At 39.1% G+C, this 24,518-nt stretch overlaps 1 protein-coding gene across 8 annotated transcripts in view; it reads left to right on the forward strand.

Annotated features, from left to right (window-relative positions):
* Nucleotides 1–1,043, forward strand: part of nrg1 (neuregulin 1) — a 78,646-nt gene extending 77,603 nt beyond the window's left edge. For all 8 annotated transcript variants that reach the window (XM_035391689.1, XM_035391688.1, XM_035391683.1 and 5 more), the window contains one exon: nucleotides 312–1,043. In XM_035391689.1, coding sequence (XP_035247580.1) covers nucleotides 312–990 — 679 coding nt within the window. In that variant the 3' untranslated portion in view covers nucleotides 991–1,043. The remainder of the gene's footprint in view (nucleotides 1–311) is intronic.
* Nucleotides 1,044–24,518: the final 23,475 nt, after the last annotated feature.

The following is a 24,518-nucleotide window of genomic DNA, read 5'->3' on the forward strand; positions in this document are numbered from 1 at the left end:
TATTTTCTGGATATGACATTTATATGCATACAGTTTTATGTATGTGTACCTTTTCCATTTTCAGCCAAATGGTGAAGATTGCATTTTATTTTTTATGTTTTCTTGTGCCTTATGTTGTTATTAGAACAAGTAATTAGGAAGCAATTAGATACAAAAGATATTATTTCATAAAAAATGCATTGCTTGAAAGTACGAAATGTATATTTTGTGAGACGGAGGTAAGGGCAGGGTTGAGTGTTTTTTATGTGGCTTGTGCCCTGAACAATGGGGGGGTTGTGGTTTACGGTTTTCCGACTTCTTTTCCCTCAAAGGTACGTTTCGGCCATGACGACCCCAAACCGCATGTCTCCAGTGGAACTGGTCTCCCCAGTATCCCCTCAGTCCCCGCCCACCGAGTCATCCCCGCCCCTCTCCAGCCTGGCCACGTCCGTCCCTTCGGTGGCCGTCAGCCCGCTGGGCGAGGAGGAGCGCCCCCTGCTGTTCGCCACTCCGCCGCGGCCGCGGGACAAGCAGCGCCAAGACCACGCCCACTCCCAGGGCGGCCAGTACCAGCGCGACTCCGCCCACTACAACCACGGCCAGGACACCCACAGCGCCCCGCCCAGCCCCCTCCGGATCGTGGAAGACGACGAGTACGAGACCACCCAGGAGTACGAAGCGGCCGCCGCCCAACCCGCCAAAAAACTGCCCAACGGCCGCAGGGCCAAAAGAACAAAGGTCACTGACCACGGGGCGCACAAGGCCGAGTCCAACAGCGACACCAGCTCGGAGAGCGGCAGCTCGGAGAGCGAGACGGAAGACGAGCGAGTGGGCGAGGACACGCCCTTCCTCAGCATACAGAACCCGTTGGCTGCCAGCCTGGAGTCGGCATCCAGCTTCAGGTCCGCGGACAGCAGTAGGACTAACCCAGGACTCCGCCTCTCCCCGCAGGAGGACTTGCAAGCCAGATTATCCAGTGTAATAGCAAATCAAGATCCAATTGCTGTATAAAGTGGAAGATATTAATGCGTTACTTGTCAGACATAAGTAAAAAAAAAAAAAAATTAATAAAATTTAAAAAATTGTACAGTCACCACTAAACCTTTATTTTATATAAATTAAGTATTTGAGGGAAATAATTTTAAAAAATAAAAACTTTTATTTTAGCGAAGTAGTGAATAAAGTCTTTTATAAATTAAAATGTGTGCAAACGTGTTCGTGTCATGGAAGTGCCATACACTAGTATGTAGCATAGGTCACAGTATTTCAATGGAACGAATTATCAATGGTGCCTTTATTTTCAGTTTTGTGAACATAAGCAAAATGCATTACGATGCTGGGCCATATATCCAAGAGCTTCATGAAGCAAATGTTTGCTTTCTCGCTTTTTTAAGTTGAGGCAAATTCCACCAGCATTGTGTGTTTAATAATGCCATAACGCATTCCTAACTAATATCCATACAAATATTCATGCAAGTATAATGCATAGATTTGTGCTTTCAGGAAACTTTCTTTTTAAAAGTAAAATTTTAGGAAAATGTTGTGTACAGAGAAAAATGTTTGGGTAGAGGACAGAAAAAAGTAAAACAGCAACAATTACATAATCAAAGAGATCTCATCTGAAGATATTGCCTTTTAAATTGCCAGGTATATACTATGCTTATAAGCTTTCAGATATTTACAGAGATAAATATACATAAAAATATATTTAAAATACTTGCAAATTGGTAGTTATATGCAGGCGTATTTTTGTATTGGATATTGGGTATTGTTAGATTTGGTGGATTTCAGCAAATTTTGTTGTAATGATGCTTTTCAGTAGCAGTTATTGAGAGTATGTAAAATTCCATCAATGAGTCACTGCATAAACAGTGTTCTTCTGTATTAGCTCATTTTTCTGTACAGTGTAGTGTAATTTCACCCAAAGCTCACAGGAATTAGGATTTGTATTTTCCAGCAGTGTTAACTGCTGAAGGGAAGGTTGCCTCAAGAGAGACTTTCCTGAATACAACATTGAAATAAAAGTTTGAATAAAATGTCCAAGGTTATCGAAACAAGGTGATTTAAAAAAAATCTGGTCACCCCTTTATCCATGATATGCTCTGACAGTATTTTTTTATTTCAGCACAGTGTGTCCCTGCGTGTGTGCACGTGTGTATGCGTTCAGGCAATATGAACAGACATTCTTGGGTCATCCGTGTTCTGAAGCATGTAAAGTTGCGGCATTATCAAGGTCAGATATATGTGAACTCTTGAATATATGGCTCATTACTTAAAAGTGTTTCCATACATACTTTGGTCCTTAAGTAATGCATTATGGGGGATATTATAGCACCAGTTGTTAGTAGTAATTCTGTAGACATCAACAACCCCTTTATTTAAGTAATTATATTTGCCACAAGCTTTAATCATGTGCTACTGTGTCCTTATACACCCATGTGAAATGTTACATTATCCCAAGTGTTCTTTTGTGCTGTTTTTGTTTTATCTTCCCTCTGTTTACTTTGCTTTATGTGTTTATGTAAAAATGATTTGTATTTAGTAACATAAACATTTACCCTTTATGTTCCTATTCATGTAGTCTTTTTGTTATACTCTACAGCTATGTGATGGACAAAATATTAATCTGCTAGTTTCAGAAATGGTAATGCCTCACCCCCCGTCCCCTATAACTGATTATTAAAACTCATATTTAAAAAGGAAAAACATTCATTCATATTCCAAGAGGAATAAAACAGCAAGGTACATATTTGTAATATCTGGGGCCTGTGTTCACTGTGACACAACAGTATTCGATTAAAAAAGAATGTTTGTTCAGTTCTGCCTCTGACGGTTCTGAGACGAACAGTGTCCTTGTAATCACAAGTGGAAAACCATACACGAGAACATGTTACTCAGAGAAAGATATATACAGGATATATATGCATCACACATTCTGTACTTTTCTCAGTAGGAAAAAAGGCCCACTGCGGATACTTTTATATTTATCTTATTTATATATTTATTTATTTATTTATTTTTTTGGGCCTTATGTAATCAATTATAGATTCTATATTTTAACCTGAAGTGTTTTATATATTAAGTTTATATATGAAAAAAACATAAGATTTATATATATATATATATATATATATATGTATATATGTTTATTTTTTAGTTTTTTGTCATTTTTTGTTTGTTTGTTTGTTTGTTTTTGCCACTGTCTACATTTTTACTTCTGTTGGTAAACATAATAAAAGCATATAAAAATGCACAAGATGATTTATTAAAAAAATTTTCTTTTTCTTTTTTTTAAAAATTGGGATTACCTGCTTAATGATTTTTTTATTGTATGACTGCATAAAATAATGTGAACCATGTGAAATCCCTTGCATGTATGTGGGTTTCAACTTCACAATTTTATCAGATAATTTTTGTAGTTTATGCCTTTTTTCTACAGTCGAGGAGGCATACCCCATGATGCATTACTTTAAACCCACAATGTGTCCATTAATGTAAATACACCATTAAAACATTCACCATCTTGGATCTGAATAGAAATATTAAACACAGTGTCTAGTGTTTATCAGTTCTCATTCACTCCATAACTTTTGTCTCTTTCTCCCTTTAATACTGTCATACATGGCACCGACGCAGTTACATTGTTATTATTATTTTTTTTATTTTTTGGATCTTTAGATGCAGTTGTTCTGTACCTCTTGCCACTGAAATGTAATTATGCATTCTAACCGGGTACTTGGTTTGGCAACATTGCTAATATTATATATTACTTCATTAACAACAGAGCAAAAATAACAGCCTACAGGGAAATGCAGGTGTTACTGCGAGCAACACATGCATGACCATGCTGCGCCAAATGCATGCATGCATTGCGCAAAGGGGAAAATGTGCATGATTTGAGATGACAAAATGATGCACAGTGATGACTAATGGCTACAACTGTACAATCGGGGCTTCTGGAAGTACTTTTCATTTTCCCCATTTCATTTTAAAAAAAGTCTCGCAATGGATTCCCATTAAAAGTGTGCTAATTCCAGCTTCTGTTGTGTGGAATATACTGTACTGCATAGAACATCGCCACGTCTAATCCTCAAGGGCCTGTGTGAAATCTGTGAAATATCAACAGCCGCATTGCCTGAGATGGCTGGCAGTCCATTGTGCAAAACCTGGCACCTTTCACTATTCAATTAAAAGAAACTGAAACCTCTCGCTTTTCAGACCCTTAATTCACTAATACAAACATAATTCACTAATGCAGCAGGCCCTTATCAGGCACGTCTACGCTAAACTCTTCATTTCATTCACGTTCACATCACTGTCCTTGTCCAGCCCATAGCACAATAGGTTTGCTATCCTTTTTTATAGGAGTTATTATAGAGAATAAAGTGTCAGGGCAGTAGAGTCAATACAATCAAGGTGGAAAAAAGATGAGATGAAGATATAGTGAAATGTTGAAAGTGATTTATATAACAAGTAAGAAAAACATCTTTTCACATATAGTACGATTTAGGGACCCAGTGACCAAGTCCACATGGTATGGCAAGATAAGCCTTTTAGTTATCTCTTCATTATTGCTAATGTAGACATGAGGAAAGCAAGTGTTCACTCATTAAGGTTTTATGTAAGATTTCTTAATCAAATGTCCAATATGCAATACATTTTTAATTACTCTTTCCTTCTGCGCAATAAAAAAGGCACTTCCCCTTCATCAAATCTGATTCAAAATTCATATCTGCATGAATCACATGAATACTGGTTCTGGATGACATCACAAACAGAATGATAACATGAAGTCCTCCCCTCTCCATTTATTTGAATAGGGCTCTCCATTTATATGAATAGGGCAGGTTACTGGTAATACATGAAGTGGATAAATATCAAATTCATAAATAAATACACTATATGACCAAACGCATCTTGACACCCTGGGGCTGGGGCTGTTTTTCATGGTTTGAGCTACAGTAGGCCCCTTAGTTCCATTGAAGGCAAATCTTAATGCTACAGTATACAATTACATTCTAGATAGTTTTGGGAAGTCCCTTTCCTGTTTCAGCATGACATTGCAAACTATATAGAAATGTTTTTGTCAAGAACAGTCTGGAAGACTTTGACTGGTCTGCACAGAGCCCTGACCTCAATCCCATCCAACAACACCTTTGGGATGAATTGGAAAGCTAACTGCGAGCCAGGCCTAATAGCCCAATCAGTGCCTGACATCACTAATACACTTCTGGCTGAATGGAAGCAAATCCCTGCAGCAATGCTCCAACATCGAGTATAAAGCCTTCCCAGAAGAGTAGAGGTTGTTATAGCAGGAAAGGCTGGACCAACACTATATTAATGGGCATAATTTTGGATGAGATGCTGGATGTCAGGTCTCCACACACTTTTGGCCATACAGTGTATTTACACATAGCTTAGTTAACATAAAAGATTTTCTATGTTGTTTGAAGAGGGGCTGAGCAAAAACAGTGATGCTAGCCAATGTCTGGCATGGCCCACAGGTATCCTAATTTATTATTTTTTCCATGAAGTAGCTTCAATGTATAACTTTTTAATAACTTTTTAAAGGTAGCTTTAGTTTTGTTAAAGCATACAGAAACACCAATTTTTGGTCCGTCTCTGCCCTCTTCACAATTTTAAAAGATGAAAATTGGGGTCTAGAGAACAGGGGAGGGGTAAGGCACGTAGGAAGTAAAACCCAACAGCAGCTTTTCAGCTCGCCGGTGGAATCCGCTTGGAAACTTTTCGGCTGACCAGCTTCTTTGTCTTTTAGTGACAAAACACAAAAGCAAATGTTCTCTCGGTGTGCGCTCCCGGTCTCGGCCCGAACTGTGAAGAGAAACATACGTTTAAGCACCTGGGCTGATTAGTTAACGCAACACAGGTGTGTGTGCTCTCTCCACCACCCGGCATTGGCAAGACCAATCTGGACCATCGCCGGACCGAATGCCACACATACATTTTGATTTTGGATGACACTTTTCAAATCAATATTAAATATTTAATGCTTTTTGTTTTCAGTAGGTATACATTTTTCTTTACAGCTCTCAGAACAGGGAACTCCTATACATGTATTATATAGTTGCACATGGTAAATAATAAAGTTCAAATTGTATTTTAAAAAATGTCAAGAGTCAAGCCAGCAGTGGAAAACAAACTGCATTGCATTTAGCAGATGCTCTAATCCAAAGTACACAGATTACATTTTTACATACAATACTTTTACATTGCTGGATATTTATTAAAGCATAAGTTTAAGTGTGTTGCTCAGGGGTGTCTTGTGGCGTAGCCTGTCGAGCACTGTCCACATACTCATTGCGAGCCGCGATGTCAGCGGTTCGAGTCCAACCACGCGACCTTCTCGCATGACTCTCCCTCTCTTCCCCGTTCTTCCTGTCTCTCTACACTGTCCTGTCCAATAAAGCTGAAAAAGCCCGTAAAAAAAAGTATGTTGCTCAAAGTGTACAACCGGTAGGAATCAAACCCACAGCCTCTGAGTCCCAAGTTCAGTTCCTTAATCTTTATACGACGCTTCTGCCCTGCTGCAGCAATGAAGGATGATGCTATATTTTAAGACTACACGAGATTGATACCCCGGTTTATTTCGTTTTTTCTTGATAAGAAGTCCTGTGAGTCCGCGGAACTCGCACACCTCTGTAGTATGCCTTTATTGAGTGATTTCCTCATGCCCTTGCAGGTTGTTTTTTATGTTCCTGTGTATTTTTCAGTTGATTTTTTTCCGCTCACGGGTTTATATGTGGTTTAAATGCATAATTCAGTAGTTTATCCTGGACACACAGAACCAAGACCCAACAGCCATTTGAATCCATTTTACTTGATTTATGTATGTAATTGCTTATATACAAATTAGGGCTATGCTTGTGTGACTTCTTTTTCTGTACAAGCATGTAGTTCATTATACACATGAATGGATGGGAATTATTTTTGTCATTTTGGCTACTATTAAATTTTCATTAGAGCTGACAAATTAGAAAGAACAGCAAGTCATTCCTGTGGAAGCACCTCCATTATTCTTTGAGTCAATCACTTTCATTTGGCTGATTTCCATAAAACCTGGCTAGCTAAACAGAGTTAACAAACCACTGAACTCTATGGCATCAATGGCAACACGAAAGACAGGGTCTTTATTGCCACATCTTGCTTTCTTTCCATTTGGTTTTAACGCAAGTTCAGATTTTTTGTTAATTTCAATGTTGGATGAATTTTTGGCATTTCAAAAATGACAAAAATAAAACTCCTCATCCCTTATAGGAAAAAGGTAATTTCATTTCAGTTTCATTTTACTGTATGCCTTTCCTTTTTTATGCAACTGACCTTTTTGAGTAATTAATTAGTCATTTGGGTCATCCTTGTTTTTGATACATCTTTGAAGTGAATTTTCAGATCAAAATATATTAGTGTTCTTTTGAAAAGAACTATTTACAAAATATGCTTACATGTTTACACGATAAATCCCAAGTCAGTCATCAGTTTAGATATTTTCACATATGTGATATATGCGGTAGCTGTCAAATTTCTCAAATATTGAGACAGGTCTCTCTTGACATTTGGATATGCAGCATAATATTGACATGTTAACATTTCCATGCTAGATAGGATCTTACATTTTTACGAGCAGAAAATGGCCTTTCTTTCTTTTCAGCTTTCCAAACAAAGTAGGTTCTCCCAAGCAGATTTGGCTTTATATCATCCTTATAGCAGTCAATCATTCTTATCCAGTTCCCATAATGCCTTTCCCAATGTAAGATGTTCCTCTTCTTCCTCTTTGTGAGCTAATGTGATAACCTGAAACGTGAAACTGAATATATCAAGTTTGTACTGCAAAGCATACACCATAAATTAAATTGCAGAAGATGCATGCACTTTCTCATATGTGTAGGCTTCTTTAATTAAAGTGTAATCGCCTCTGATCTGTTTTCAAGTAGAGTGGCAGCCCCTCCTGGTCAAAGGTTGGAAAATATTTGTTTTGTAAGAAAAGAGTTTCACTGGTACCTGTCCAGGCATGTTCCCTGACCTAAGCCCCATCAGACAAACCACATTACACACATACTTTCCCACTGACGCAACCAGTAGTTACGTTCTATCACATGATCTCTCACTCATTCTGATGAGGAAACAGCTGACTGATGTAAGCCGGTTGTAATTTGAAGAATAACCTCCTCGCTGATATTGAATGAGGTCACCCAGACAAGGCCAGTCTAAGATTGATAGATATGCTCCATTTACAGCCCTGATCATAGTTTCTGATAACTGGTTACAGTTACAGCATTTGTAACTCAGAGATTAAAAGTATTAAATAATTTTTCCGTAGCCCTTTGTTTTTAACCAAAATAGTCATGTGATTCAATATATGCATAATGTGTGTGTGTGTGTGTGTGTGTGTGTGTGTGTGAGTGTGTTGCTAATAACCCTAATATAAAAGCAAACCTGTACATGGGTGTGGAAGTCCCAAAGCCTGAGTAAATAGTTAACATTGTTGCAAGGCTTCTGAAAATAGCACTGACCTATGCTGTCCTCTGCTACCCTCAGGACACTGTGGGGTTTCTCCATTCCGCACCCACACCTGCTGGAGAATCAGGTGTTTTATCCTGACTCCCAAATACCTTTCAGGAGAAAGTAATTCATAAAAAATAAAATTGCCCCCTTAAACTTGTTGTAATAACTGGTTACACGTCCTATTACATCAATAATTGCAATCAAATGATTCCTGTGATTTGATATTAGTCTTTCACATTGCTGTGGAGGAATTTTAGCCCAGTCAGCTGCTTTAATTAAGATAAATTAGTAGATTTTTGATCAGGAACTGCATGTTTCAAGTCCTGCCACAGAATCTCTATTGGGCTTAAGTCAGGACTTATCAAGTATTGTCACCAAATTTTATACCAATATAAAATATCAAATGAAAGAGTATAAGCTCACTGTTACAGAGGAGTCAATGACCTCAAACTGAGATAGACAGAATTGGTAAATGGACTGCATTTATATAGCGCTTTTATCCAAAGCACTTTACAATTGATGCCTCTCATTCGCCAGAGCAGTTAGGGGTTAGGGGTTAGGTGTCTTGCTCAAGGACACTTCGACACGCCCAGGGCGGGGTTTGAACCGGCAACCCTCCGACTGCCAGACAATCGGTCTTACCTCCTGAGCTATGTCGCCCCTAGAATTTAAATCATAATAAAAAATGTAAAATATTTTTAGTTTCTATTTTACCACTGACTAATTAATGAATATGGAGGAACAAAAAAAAAAACCCACAATAGCAGCATAAATGTAGCAGTAATGGTGGATATAAGTCAAGAAGTTAATGTTAATGAGTGGATCGAGGTCAGTATCTATATGTGGAAATAGGAAATCAGATGTGTTCCCGATTAACCACACTCACTAGTGCCACAAGTTGTCCTGTTCAGCCATGCATGTAAACTTTCAGAAAAAAAACAGCAGAAAAACAACCTTGCCTTTTTGAATATTTTAAAAGGAAAACATGGGAATTTTCTTTCCACTCCATCAAATTTTCTCATTCCCAATTGTCATGCCTTCCCTTCATAGATGAATGGAGACGTTCAGCAAAATTACCACTCTTAGTTCTCAGCCCACATCAGTTTCAGGGCGTTGCGTTCATCATGCATGAAAGCTCGAACATTACAGAAATGCAAACATCAGCCACTCTGCGCCCAAAGTGGTGATGCACGGGCCCCCCAGTGGACATAAAACATTCTTAGACGATGAAAGCTTAGAACATATATATTTCAAACTATGGTATAGCTAGCTTATGTATGTAGAGTGTACATTTTGCGTTATATGTATGCTCTACACATGTTTAATTCACCAAAATTCTCAATAGTTTTTGCAATGAAATAAAGCAGTCAGTGACCAGAGAGACTCTCTAAAATATATCATCAAAAAATACAATACTGTCAGATATATTTATATTTTCCAAAAACTTCAAAAATGTACAATATACTGCAATATATTCAATTTTTGTAAGGGTCCCCAGCATTAGTGACAAAGAATGCAGCTGAATGCCACTCCTAACATCACAAATGCTCAGTAGAACATATTATAATTTCAAAAATTCACAATAAGATGTTCTGTTGCTTCATTTCATGTGGAGCTTGACTATTAAAGATTTTGACTTGAAGTAGCATTAACTTATTACGGATCAGGAATTGCATTTCTTGTTGGGACTATGTTCTTTATGTGCATGTGCCATGTATTTTATATAATGATTACATTTTCTGTGCTTACAATTCTGCTTGAGCATTCAGGAACTTAGGGCTCAACCTTGCCTTGCCTTCATTAGAAGTTATTCATCTATTGGGCTGTGAATTTGTCCATGAGACAAATTGTGGTTGCCATCAAAACATTTGTGCTTGATTGCCTAACAATAGAGCAGATAGCTAATGTTTCTATTATGAGCCTCAGAGCAGTTACGCAATTATATTGACAAATTTGTCCTTTGTGCAATTTCATAGTGTGTTCGATCGGTGGCAAATTTTTGGGGTGTCATGGATACACAACCTATTCAGTTGTTACAAAAAGTTAAAGCCGTGTAAATTTAACACTTGGAATTTTCTCATTTAATTTTCTTTGCCAGGGAAATTGAAAGAGTTAAATGTTATGTGAAATTTAACTTTGAAAATATGAATTAGTAATACAACGTACCGTATGGCATTATAACATGTTATAGTTAAGTTTAACTATAACATGTTATAATGTCATATAATGTTAGATGTAAGAGAATCTTATAATAACAATAAAAAAGTGATCAAAAAGACCAGTAAAAATGTCACAGTATGAGACATGCATGCAATCACAACCAACAGCTGTTCACTTGAAACAAAAGCTGTTCCAAATACAGCATCCAGAGCTAACATATAGATCAGTTTTTCTAGGTTGAAAATATCTGTATGCAGTAAAGATTTTATTTTGCAAAATTAATCATTCTAAATTCATTATTCCATAACCAGCATCCACACGTGCCAACTGAGAAATATTCCAAATGTTTATTCTCAGCCATATTGATTAAACTGAATAATTCCCAATCAGCATGTTTTTATTCCAACCTCTATAATTTCCCTGACTATTGCTCTCTATAGATTTATCATGGAAGGCTCTGGAAAAATTGCAGTGATGTCAATAGCACACAGTGTGCCGCCCCTGGGAATCATGGGATGTTTTTGCTGTTTCTGGAAAATCAAACAGAGCGGGATCATTTTTATGCCGTTTAAAGAAAAATGGGCTTGCATGTAATTCCATTACATAAAGAAGTAAAAAGGAAAACTGAACAGCCTAAACCTCATGCTTTTCTGAGATCATAATGAAGTCTTTGTTTTGGCTGTTTCTCACTGAAACTATACTGTGCATACCATGACAATCCAATTGTGAAGGGAACCATACAAAAACAAATAAAAAATAAAAAACGAATTGAGTGACACAAACAAAGCAGTGATCTTGTCTCACCAGATAGGATGTCCTCCCGCTACCCCCACCCCCTTTTAAATAAGAACCCCAAAACCTACAACCTAGAATAAGTTACCAAAGGCCATCCCTCTAGCCACCTAAGAGATTCTGGATTTATTAAGCGAACTTAAGCTTGCACTTCTTTCTACTTTGCTGTTTTAATTCCATGTCACTGTTTTCTGGGATTTTCTACCATTTCCTGGGTGTCACCAAATCATTTTTCACCAACCCAAGGTGAAGGGTCTTAGGTACCTACCTTATTGTGCTTCAAAAAGGCATCTCTCATTCTCTCAGTTCACTGACTCGGGTCTCTCTGCACCAATTGTAAAGACCATCCAGAAAAAAATGAAAAAAGATTAAACCAAGCATAGCATCAGCACCCACGTCTCCCAAAAAACCCCTGTCCTGTCACACTACCAGGCTAGCTAACTTAGCTAGCTTTAGTCGACTACCAATAATGCACAGTTGCTAATATTAGTCCCTAATAAACAGTAGCCAGGAACAAAAAAAATATATAGCTAGCTAAACAACTTGACGCCATTATGTGAATTCATAACACCGATCTCCAGGGCTTTTCATAAAACTTTGAGCAACTTTTATTTGGTCATTGAACATACTCCAGTCCCAACCTCTAGCGCTGTCATGTTGCAGTGCACTTTGCTTCATTTCATTGCTATCATTGACCATTTTTAATGATCACATTTTTAAATGTTAATTTTATATTGAGAAGCCAAAAATCTAAATTCTGAGGGCACGTGTGCACAACGCCACTGATTCAAGGCTTGATGGTCTCTCGGTCAAGATGGAGGCAAGTAATGTGCTAAACAATTTGCTTACTTTACCCAGCACATACAACACCAGTCACTTGTGTGTTTATTGATTTAAATGTAAATTAAGACAAACAATAAGCCAACAGGACAGAAAGCAAACACTGTCTTTGTGAAAGGACCAAGCAACAGATACCTTATCAAACAGAGGACAGGACAGATTCAACTCTGAAAGACAGACATTAGACTAACAACTGCAGGGATTAAATGTTTTTTTTCTTCTTTTTACATGCATAGAATTGCTGAAATAACACAGAAGAACAACAGGTGTTGCAAAGGAACAGACTGTAAGAGAGACAATAAAAGATATTATTATTATGGCTGGTCTAAATGAATCTGACACTGCACCACATGTCAAACAGTTGGAGCCAGGTTGGAGCCCCAACCTAGTGCAGAAATTCAATCTGCCCTCTTTTGTAGTTTAGTCTTTGAATAGCAAACTTCAGAGCATATTTTTTAGGCACTTACATTTTATTCAGCTTGACATAACAGAGAAATGTTCCACAATAAACAATAACAAAAACAAAGAGGCAGCTATAGAGATTTCTCCATCTGTTCATCCATATCTTCACAACAGCCGTACAGTGAGACTGATGAGAATATTGCCAGAACACACAGGAGTAAGGCAACTTGATGATTTGATTCAGAGATGTATTGATGCCTAGGAATATAAACAGGAGTGAAAGAAGTAAGGGAAATCTAGGCAGTGCTAAGATGGCACAAGGAAAACAGAGATAAATATCTAAGAACTGAAAGGACCTTCTCCTCCACCTGGAATTATATATTCATTGTGGGAGTACATTTTTGGCTGGTTTGTGGTACACGTTTTCAATCAGGAGGGGGGCCAAATTTGGGAGGGGCGTGAAATCACTCAGATAAATGAAGCAAATGTTTGACCCCAGCATTTTCATGAATGGTATCACCCTCACCCCTCTTGCTTCCATATACTGCCTTGGTCACACACAACAGTTGCATTGCTGTCATGCTTGACACCCTTTCGATAAGAGGTCACATTGCACAGTTCACAGGCATTAAGAATGCATTCAGGTTTGAAACTCTTCGAATTCTTGAGAACCAGGGGAGGTCTGACACCTTTTCTCAGAAGCCCTGACTGGTTTACCAGGATTCCAGAAAAATGAAGGCCCTGAAGTGTTTTAATGCAGGGAAAAAGCTGTCAGTCACAGTAGTAGCAGTTTTGTTTTTTAGCTTGTATTCAGTCTCATGAGTTTAAATCCACTGTTATGTGCCAAGCAATGGCCAAACTCATCAGCATTTACTGTACATGTCTAAAGAGCAGTTACTTGTGTTTTGTGGAATAATGTTACACTTTAAGAAGTGATTTTATTGTGTCTCCCAGGCACAGCCTCTTTCAAACTTACAGGTGTACACACTGAATCACCGATGTCCTGGATCGAACCTGTCAGAACATGACACATTTGCCAATATAAAATTACATCCTGCAGAACACCACAGGTTACTGTACCTATAGCATGCTGCTGTTAGCATACATTTATGCAATTTCTTGCAACCAAAAAGACAATCTTGATAACCAATTTTCTGTGATGTTCCTAAAGGAATTGAAAATGAAATTGAAAATGAAAGTTAGTAGACTATAAAAATACAAGAGCATAGGGCATGCTGGATGGCATATCCTGCTGTCATACTGGGTATAGAAGCAACTTCCTTTTTTCTTTTTTTTATACGATGATGCACAGGCTGAGCATATCCAATTCCCACCCCGCATTGGAATGGCCACTCGTCTGCTACCATAGCTGTGTTCATAAATGAACTGCACTGCCGATTCTGGAGACTGTATACATCTACAGTACCCCTCCAAAAACATGAAGTGTCGCCAGCTGCTTGTTTACACACCACACACAGAACTGCGAAGCTTACACACAGCATACTCGGAGGAAGACCTTTCATGTGGCTCTGACTGCAATCCACGGGCGCCAGACTAGTCAGCAGGAGTCATAAGATTGTGGTGCACGTGGAACCCAGTCCAACTGAACCCTCCGTTTTTCCGCATGATGCAACTGCCAATTCAGCACTGCCGTGTGCAGCTAACAGCCAAAGTGCACTGGCATGGAGCAGATTCAGCACAAGGCCATGCGGCTCATCTATACACTACAGCCTTAATTAAATGAGCCATCCAGCAGCCAGGTACAGAAGCAATTTCTGATCATGCCTGTACTGTCTGTTGCTGGAAACCTGACTGGCTGGTCATTTTCCATAATGTTGTCAAGAGAGGGAGGATTGTCTCAGATTAGTTCGAAAAATAATCACTGTTTATCTTAGTTTCAGTCACCCTTATCTTAGTACTTCATTACTCAACAGTGACTCCCACTGGTCAATTGAACACCGGCAGTCCACCTGTTGAGTTGCATTTGAGATGCTTTCTTCTGACATGGGCCTCATTTACATAATTTGCTTAGATTTCATGCTAAATTCTATCTTTAAAATCTAAAAATGTGAGTATAAATGATTTATATAATGTTTGCATGCATTAATAAAGACATCCGGTATATGCATGGTTTATCTACAAATCACAAATTATCATGAAATTTTGTCATTAACAATCTTAAATTCCCTGCCATGTGAACCCCTTCAATTTGAAGCTGGCTTACTATGTCTCCTACTCCAGTATAAATAGTTTACAAGTGAAACTGATAGGTAAGCAAAGGAAGAAAAGTCTTATAATTTCAGTACAGCTGACTATACTCAAAGGATAGCTCATGGTCTGGAGCGCACATAGAACATGTTTGTGCAAGCCATGACTATGGTACAACTTCTCCATCTATGCAATGCGATGGAAAAAATGCTTTACTTTGGGATCAACAAAAAAGAATGAAAAATCACAGCTCGCAAGGGAAAACAATTTTCCAAAATCTCTTAAATGTTCTCACACCCTTGCAGGCCCCCGTGTCTGTCAGGGGTGAGGCGCCTGGCTCTGTGTGTTGAGCCCCACTAATTGGATAGATTTTGAATATCTCTCAGGAGCCTTGTAAAACTTTATCTGTGTTGCTCCCACAGCTGTTGCCTGGTCACCGGGGAGCATCCCTCTGAGAACAGCAGCAGAATGACACGGCATTTACTTGTGTGGAAGGAAAGGGAGGACAATGCAAAAAAGGATCAAAACTGACACCGTAACACCACCTTGACGGGGGATGACTGTCTTTAGAAATCTGTTTGTCATGCTGCCCAAATGCAATACGGTAAGTGCTAAAAGTGCCACATTGATCAGGGCTAAAGTAAGCTGCTGGCCGTTGGCTGTATGGATATCCTGGATATCGAGTATTCATATTACTGAAACAACTCCGGATCTGTGAACAATGATAGGTCTGTCAGCACATTTTCAGTCTAAATATGGCACGCCATTCTCATTCAATCACTGTCATGGGGGAATTTCTTTGTAAGCCTCCATCCGCCTCCTATTTTCTGGTCTAATGAGAGAGAAATGCTACAACAGCTGGCCTATTTATTCTCGGCCCCTTTACAGTTGGCTGTGTAAACAAACACTTTTTCTGTTTCTATTGCAGCCCATCAGGGTTCATGCGGTGCTGAAGTTCACATTCAACTATTAACATAGTGGGAGAAATGGTACTACATAATTTAAAAGATTAGCCACCAACCTTGGAATTTTCTGGCATTTTTAACACAAACACATCCACTTCTCACTGCTTGAACATTTCCGGGTTTTTAATTTCAGTATTATTGCCACATTATACATAATGCACCAGATTACTTTTGCAAACTTGAATATACTTGAACATAACACTGCACAAGCAAGAAATTCCCGTCCTTGTATCTGTACTTAGAGAAAAAATATTTGAGACAATTCAATACAGCTGCCATGCCCAACAGTTGTACAATGTTAAAGAGCACGTTTTCACACAAATTTCCAATGGTTTGTGTTCCGAGCACATCATATGTCTTGGCAATCACCCTCTGCATGTATTGTGACATTGAATTTATTAAATATTATAACCTTGGTGTTACAGGTACAACAACTCTGCACTTAAACATGGTACTCCAATAGACCAATAAAAAATATTTTTTGCTTTCATCCATATTAATGTCTTTGCAATAATAATCAAAATATCTAAACTATTTAGTAATTTAGCAGACTATAGTCTGAATTTGGGATTCTAATTAGAAGGGATATATTTATCACTCTTTAAAATAAACTTTTGAACTTACGAACCAAGGATCGTAAATAGGGCATCATCATTAATAGAGAGATCATACACTGAAACGGCATCAAGGAAAATAAACAACAAAAGACAAAGGCAAGGAGACAATTCATCAACCATACAGCACAGACAGCACTGAGTCAGCACTTTTGCCCTGTGATTGGCCCTCTGTGCCATCACTGGTGGGAAAGAAGGAGCTCTCTCTACATGGGCTGGGGTACCTATTCAAGTGGATAATTGTACATTTGGGCACGCTCTGTTGAGACGGTAATGAGCTGAATTGTCGCGCTGGAAAGACACCAAATTAAACGTCTCAGGTAGGTGCACCTTTAGACTCTACATCCCGCTGTGTCATCCCACAGTCCTTTTGCATGAGTACTAACATGCACCTCACAGTGACAGACTCAGCAAAAGCAGGATCTTGCAAATTTATTTTGTCTGTCTTTTCATCTGGATGCAATATAATGAAAATATCATACTGCAGTTCACTGACCTGAAACCAGGACTAGAGGGTAGATGCTAAATCTTTATGACATTGTCCCACCGACACGGTAAGACCAGCAAAGCATACGGTATAGTAAATGTAGCTGGTTTGGTACAGGAGGAGGTTGCTGAGGTGTTTATATCACTAGAATTCTCATCTGAACACAATATTTCCATGAAACGTCCCGTCTAGACAGACCTCTTACTTATGTGAATTAAGTCATCACAATGTGACCCAGCCAAGAAATACGTAAGACCAGCTGACAGATGCATGGGGTGATTTGCTGAGTCATAGTGGCTTACATTCCAAGTAAATGTGGTGGGAATACGCAGTCCCTCCATATCTGCTCTGCTCTTACTCTTTTGTGTGACTACAGGTTTGGGGCGACATAGCTCAGGAGGTAAGAGCGGTTGTCTGGCAGTCGGAGGGTTGTTGGTTCGATCCCCCACCCTGGGCATGTCAAAGTGTCCCTGAGCAAGACACCTAACCCCTAATTGCTCTGGTGAATGCGAGGCATCAATTGTAAAGCGCTTTGGATAAAAGCGCTATATAAATGCAGTCCATTTACCATTTGTGTGGAAGTCCAGCAGGTGGAAAAGTGGCGTTGTCCTTCCATTTATTATAATAGACGAAGACTGGAAGCCCTTCCACTTGGATTGTTGTTAGAAGAGCAATAGCAAGTTCCATGCCCTCTGCTTTTTGTGGGCTGCTTTGAGCAGCACTGGAATGTTAGGCGGATGCGTTAATCCAGTTAGATGCAGACAAGCACACTATGCCTGCTGCCGTTAATTTGATATGCATGGTTCAAGGAGACCGGAAGGAACCGTGAGTTGTCCAGGGAAATAAATGTGCCACAGAGCCCACAGTGATCTGACGCTGGTTTGTGGAGGGGGGGGCGGACTTTTCTGAAGGTCACCCAAATATGAAGGCACAAAATACATGTAATTGGGTAAATGCATCAAAATGCCAAGCATAACAAAACCGTTTTTCCACATAACCTTTAAATAGTTTTAACGGTTTAAATGCGGTTTTATTCCATGAAAAGGTCTTTGTGAATTCCCGTCCAGTCCAAAGCTGGCCAGCATTTCCTGTCCATCGCTGCACCTCAAACCTCCAGGAAAGACACATTTGTCATGAGAGATTAAGTTTAGATTCAAGCTAAGTATTTAGCCATGTCCTAATTGTCCAGTCTCCTGGGTGCTAAACACTGATTTTTTTTAATCATCGTCACCAATTCATGTCCTGTGTGTGCTTTGAGTCTGTTGCGGATGAGGATGTGACTTAATGGAAGTAATTTGAGAGTTGCACGAGGACAGTATATGTGCTCTGGGCCCCACAGCATTTATATACTGAGCTAATAATGTTTCTTCTCTGGAGTAGCGTGGCCTGATATTGCACTGCAGTTGGGATTTTGTCTGTCCCAAATTAATTTCCTCTGTTTAAAATTCTAAGTGAAGATGTGTTGCCGCAGAACGTCTCTCGTGGTGACAGCCTCTGTCTCCCGTGTTGCCGTCGCAGTATTCACTCCCAAATTTATGTTTTCCGAGTTAAGCTGCAAACACGATAACGCACCTCAGCTGCACTCTGTTTTCAAACGCGATTCGCCAACTCAGCGCCAGCTAAAGCCGGTTCAACAGATACGTGTCACTATGCAAACTGTAGCACTGTGTGGTGACTGCATATGTGAGATTAACAGAGAAATTGGCTCATTCCGAGTACATTTAATTCCTGTTTACTTGGCGTGAAAGCAGATGTAAAGAAATATGTAGGGGGAAATACAGTTCACTTCTTCAACATCGCAAACTTGAGCCTTCATATAAAAGCAATCTAAATAAGTGCTGTGATAATAATCTAAACAAAGTTGGAGGTCATAGTTGTCATTGTGTGAACACAAAGGTTGTGTTGCCCGCATAAAGAATTATGTGTGTCGAGGTATTGTAGTACTTGATTGTGGTTTGTTAAAAAAGAAAATAAATAGAATATATTTATTATATTTACCCACTGATAACTCAGTGACTTTGTGTATTTAGCACACTGTTGATACAACAGAGGTGGCCTACTAATTCAAACCGTCTTTAATCAGACATATAAAAATTAATTTTATCAATCAGATGTATCTTTGTCAGATAATAGCTGAGGGAAATAGAGGCTAAAAATACAATCCTATAACGTCTTGAGACCTTAACATAGAGATTATTATAAAAGCTATAGATTATTTTCTCCTGCTCACATAATTTCCCAAGGGGATTGACGGTTTTATCCTCCCAAAGGCAATTTATTATCAACAAGCTGATTGCAACAATGAAAGCATCACAACATCCATGGTTTCACTAAAGGATTTAACCCCTTCTCGCTGGCGTCCTGAGATTGCTCAGCTCAGACATTCAGTGCTCCTGCAACCAAACTATAAGTGAAAACAACAACCACCTTGTTCTAGCTTTATTAGGAGATGATACACACCAAAACGTACATTTTAAGTACCACCATTGTCATGTAGTTCCTCCATTTAACAAGCATGCCCCCCCCCCCCCCATCTGCAACTAGCGTGACACAATGGACAATAGCATCTATTTGGGAGTTCGAAATATTCTTACACTACCAAAAATTTGTATTCTATCACAGCAACAAGATAAAGCCAACAAGAGCCCGGAAGGTATGCCGATACAGCGGTGAAAAAAACGTTCACCGCTGTATCCATATTCCATATTTAATCATTATGTGATTAAATATGGAATATAGAATCATACCATTGGTTTTAAATGTAAAGGTGTCCCTTTACAGTGATTTATTGATCAGTGATTTATTGTCTTGAACAATCTGTTTGAGAAATACATATGCAAATAGAAAGGGGTAGGCATTTACATCGGCCAGTGCAAAACCCCACTAGCTTTTTAAGTCGTTGCTTTTCAGTTTGTTCTGCTTTGAAAGCTAGCTCTCAAATCCCGTAGAGGACAGTGTAAGCTTTCCAATGGTGCATGGCATGTCTAATTGGAAATTTATAACAACGACCAAGAGCCCAACAGCATGAATGGCTGCTTCCGCAAAGTACGCAGTCAACCGCAATGTTACACAGTAATAGACTAAAAGCACTTCTTGAGAAATTGTTTTTTCTTCGGTTGCCGGAAGATTTTACTAACTAATTTTGTCACCTAATAAAGCGAATTCTCACCATAATGACATAGATGATGATGAAAAGATAGTAATTCCCACTTGACACTGATACAGAATTGAGTCAAAACCGTTGCAATTTTTTTTTTAACTTAGCAACTAAGATTTCCTCACTCTTTCCCCTGCACTTAGCTTGGAACACAGCTGTTGGAAAGTTCTTGAAACATTCTGCTGACCATTACTGGCCGTTTACTACGGTGATTTGGCCGATCTGCTGAGAAACAACAGATTGTCTCCCTCTGAGACCCATGGTTTCCGATCAAAAATATTCGGCCACCCTTCTGCAAAACTAAAAATGCATTAATGTTCCCAATGAACAGTACCAAACTGCCATGACAAATCCTCCTAGTATTTTCATAATAAAAGAGATAAAAAACTAAGACCATGGCAGCTGTGACTCTGCTGAAGGCTGACACAGATAAACCAGAACCACGCTGGGGGTTTGTGTGTTGGAACAACTGGATTTACTGTACATTTCCCCAGCTGGAGAAAACATCACATGAGATTGCTGAGTACAGGTTTTCAGGGGAAAGACAACTTCACAATATTTCATCCTCAAACATTTATGCTGAGCAAATGTTCATCCTGGTAGGGCATTGTGGTGGGGGGTTTGCATGTTGGAACAACATGTACATTTATAGTACATTTATTTACAGAATTAAAAAATATGATTACTAATCAAATTATTTGTTCCTTTGAAAATCTAACCCTGAGAATCTGCTGTGAGGTTTGCCCCAGAAGGACAGAATTTCTGCTCCTTGAACTTCCCTCTTTCCCTCTCCCTCAGGACACACAATGTTTTATTCTGCTTCACCGGGTAAAAAGGAACATTTCTAATTAGTCCTTAATTACCCCTAAGATGGGGTTCTGGGAGCCAGCTGTACTGAGTGTTTCACATGGCTTTAGCGCCTGTCCTCGATTGGCAGCACTCCCCGAAGATGAACCCCTTTACAGATAATGAGTGCATTAGGACTAGGTACTGTGTAATGAGAGTGTGTGGGCTTGTGTACAAATCCTGTTTACTGTGTATTTTGAGCAACATCAGTATAAAGCCTATTACGTAGAAGTACAGTAAACTAAACAATCGCACTTATATATCAGAAGAGCCAAAATACACAGAGCTGAAATACACAACCAGTATCCCTAAAGGCATAACTGGCTCTAGCATTGGCCAGGGTTAGGGAGGGTTCATTTAGCCAGATTCCACATATCATCCCTCTCTGCTGGTTGATTAGGTACCTGCCCATAGCTGCACATGAAGTGTCTTCCTACAACTCATGTCTGTGCAAGCTTGGCTTGAGGACTGTGTTGTGAAATGGCCACATTGCATCGCATGCTTCGGAGGAGAGCATGCGCTTGCCTACACCCTTCAATGTTGTTTATGAGACTGAAGCATGAGCATAGCTGGAGCTGTATATGGCTGGGCATTCCACAACAAGAAGAAAATGGGGAAAGCATTAAAAAATAAAACTAGACATAATGCTGCAGAAAAAAAAACTGTGCAGTGACACATAAGCAAAAAATGCTTCTAGAAAACACTGATGAAAAAAGAGGGCATGTGCGAGATATGTAAATTACATTTCTAAAATGTAGTATGCCCTGACTCTGTTCTGAAAATGAAGCAGTTTTTTCTACAAGCCAAATATATATCTGTCTACTCAATTTTATTCTGTGCTAAGTGGGGGAATAAGCCTGTAACTCATGATAACTCTTCAGCTTCAAATATATAAAAATACACATTGAGGAATAATTCATACTGTTTACGTTAGTAAATACTTTCAGTGGTCCTGTTTTCAGAAATAATTATATTTTTCATCCAAGTAAAGAAAATAACAGAAAGGCAATTTCAGGCATGAATTCATTTTTTACCCTTGACCTGAAGGTATTGCATTGGTTATGTTAGGAATGGTAGCAGGATAGGTGCAGGATAGGTACTATGTCATATTACCTGGACTGGCCCCATGGGCAGGAGGGGCATCTGTCTCTGCCATGCTGACCTGTTTCCCCTGACAGACTGGAGGACCAATCAAGCAAAAGACAGCAGTAGATCTGCTTCCTTTGCATTTGACCTTGGGACAAATCCACAGACTAACCTCGTTAAGAACCTGTCATGGTCCCTCGGGAAGTTTATTTGTCCTCATCAACAACAACAACAAAAAATGGTGAGGGTGGCACGTGTTGGTATATGATAAATGTTCTGTGAAAAACAGTTACTTTACTGTACAAGGCAAGAAGTGAAGGTTTGGGCTGTAGCAGGTACGATAGCTTTCTAATCTACAGTAAAACTTTTTAAAAGAGAAACAATCATTTTACATCAATTATATTTGGATACAATGCAAGAAACAAACTATTTATTTTTTTCAATAACAGTAACTACAAAAGTATATTATTGATTTAAAGAACAAATTAACTTTCATCAAAATAAATGAATAAGACCGGTAATTAGAAGATGCCCTTTTCCAGAGAGAGTTAGACAGCTTACATTCCATTTACATACAATCTACTCATACAGCTGGATATTTACTGAGGCGATTCAGGTTAAGAAACTTGCGGAAGTGTGAGACTGCAGTGCCCCAGCTGGGAACAGACTTTATGCTTCGCTGCCACCCACAAAAGTCACAACGGTGCACTACCTCCTCCGTGTTGCGTAACTTCATTATATTTTGTGTGCATGCATATCATTGTCCTGGTAGGGAATAAGATGACATTAAACAAGACTCCGTACTGCCCTGAGTGCAGTACAGTTCCTCTAAATGGCACATACAGCACACAGAGTGCATGATTCATGCTTAAATGGATTTGAGGAAATGCATGCTCTGGTGAAGACAGCACGGGTATGCAAAAGTGGTGCTGTTGCACAGATGCATGCTCATATTTAAATAGGGTTTCCAAGGCTGCTGTCACGTGTAATAAGTATATGTTTGCAGTGTGGTTAGCTTCAAATCAGTTAAATAAACTTAAGTGATGGGTAAACATATTCAATAGATACTGTGGGAAGACACACAGTATTACACAAGCACTGTTAGATACTGGAACCGGATAGTAAATGCTTGGCAGCTTAAAGCAATGATGAAAAAGTCCGCACATACTGTAAAGTTCAGCCTACATACACCCAACACTCTTGTAATATCCATCATCAGTGGGCAAGTCTGGCCCACTGGCCCAAATCCAATGCAAATGAGGATTAGCTCCTATTCACATAATTGATTGTTTCACAGGAACTGAACAGTAATCCTTCTCGTTTCAGTGTCAATACAATACCTTGGTCCACCCTTTTCTGCTATAACAAGTTCTTCGGGGAAGGCTTCATACTAAATGTTGGAGCATTGCTGCTGGGATTTGCTTCCATTTAGCCAGAAGAGCATTAGTGAGGTCGGGCTCTGATTGGGCGATTAGGCCTGGCTCGCAGTTGGTTTTCTAATTGATCCCAAAGGTGTTAGATGGGGTTGACGGCAGGGCTCTGTGCAGGCCAGTCAAGTTCTTCCACATCGTTCTTGACAAAACCATTTGTATATGGACCTCGCTGTGTGCTGAGGGGAACTGTCATATTGAGACAGGAAAGGGCCTTCCTCAAGCTGTTGGGGAAGCACATAATCGTCTAGCATGCGATTGTATGGAACAAAGGGGCCTAGCCCAAAACATGAAGAACAGCCCTAGACCAAGGTCTGTCCAGATACTTTTGGTCATGTAGTGTACACTGGTTGTAACAGTCCATTATTCTCATAAGAAGAGGTCTCAACACAGATAATTCAGCCCTCCTTCATTTTGATTTTTTTTTCTTTTTTCCATTCACTTATAGAGCAATATTTTTTAATTGATTGTGGAATATATCAGGAACAAGACAACAATCAAGTAGAGGTTGATCAGACTGAATTTTACCATCACTTTTAGAAATCCCATACACGCTCAAAGGGAAAATAAAAGCTCTCTAATGGACAGTGCAATAGCTGAGTAGACCATAAAGAAGAATACTAGTTTGAATTTTCAAAGATAATTACAATTCCTGTCACTCTTTCTTACTCTTGATTATGCACAAAATGTATGATATTAATAGGCTTGATGACACAATTGTTAGAGAAGTTTTAAAAAAATAAATATCTTTCCACATCAACCATAAATTTCTGACACTCTGACACTGGCCATACCCAAGCTGACGATAAAAAATGTCATTTAAGCTATCACACCACCCCACCCTCAAAAAATTATCTCAGGCATTCTCAGTTCATTTTTTAAAGAATCACTTCATGAAAATGGAATGTCAGTTGATGCCAAAAGATACCAATCAACAGAGAGCGATCCTGCAAGCTACTTAAAGGAAAGAATGACTTGCTTGCTTGGACCGTAGGAATTTATTCTGGTCTCTGATGGCACCACCAGCTAATT

Source organism: Anguilla anguilla, chromosome 14, assembly GCF_013347855.1.
Source record: "Anguilla anguilla isolate fAngAng1 chromosome 14, fAngAng1.pri, whole genome shotgun sequence".
Classification (NCBI taxonomy): domain Eukaryota; kingdom Metazoa; phylum Chordata; class Actinopteri; order Anguilliformes; family Anguillidae; genus Anguilla; species Anguilla anguilla.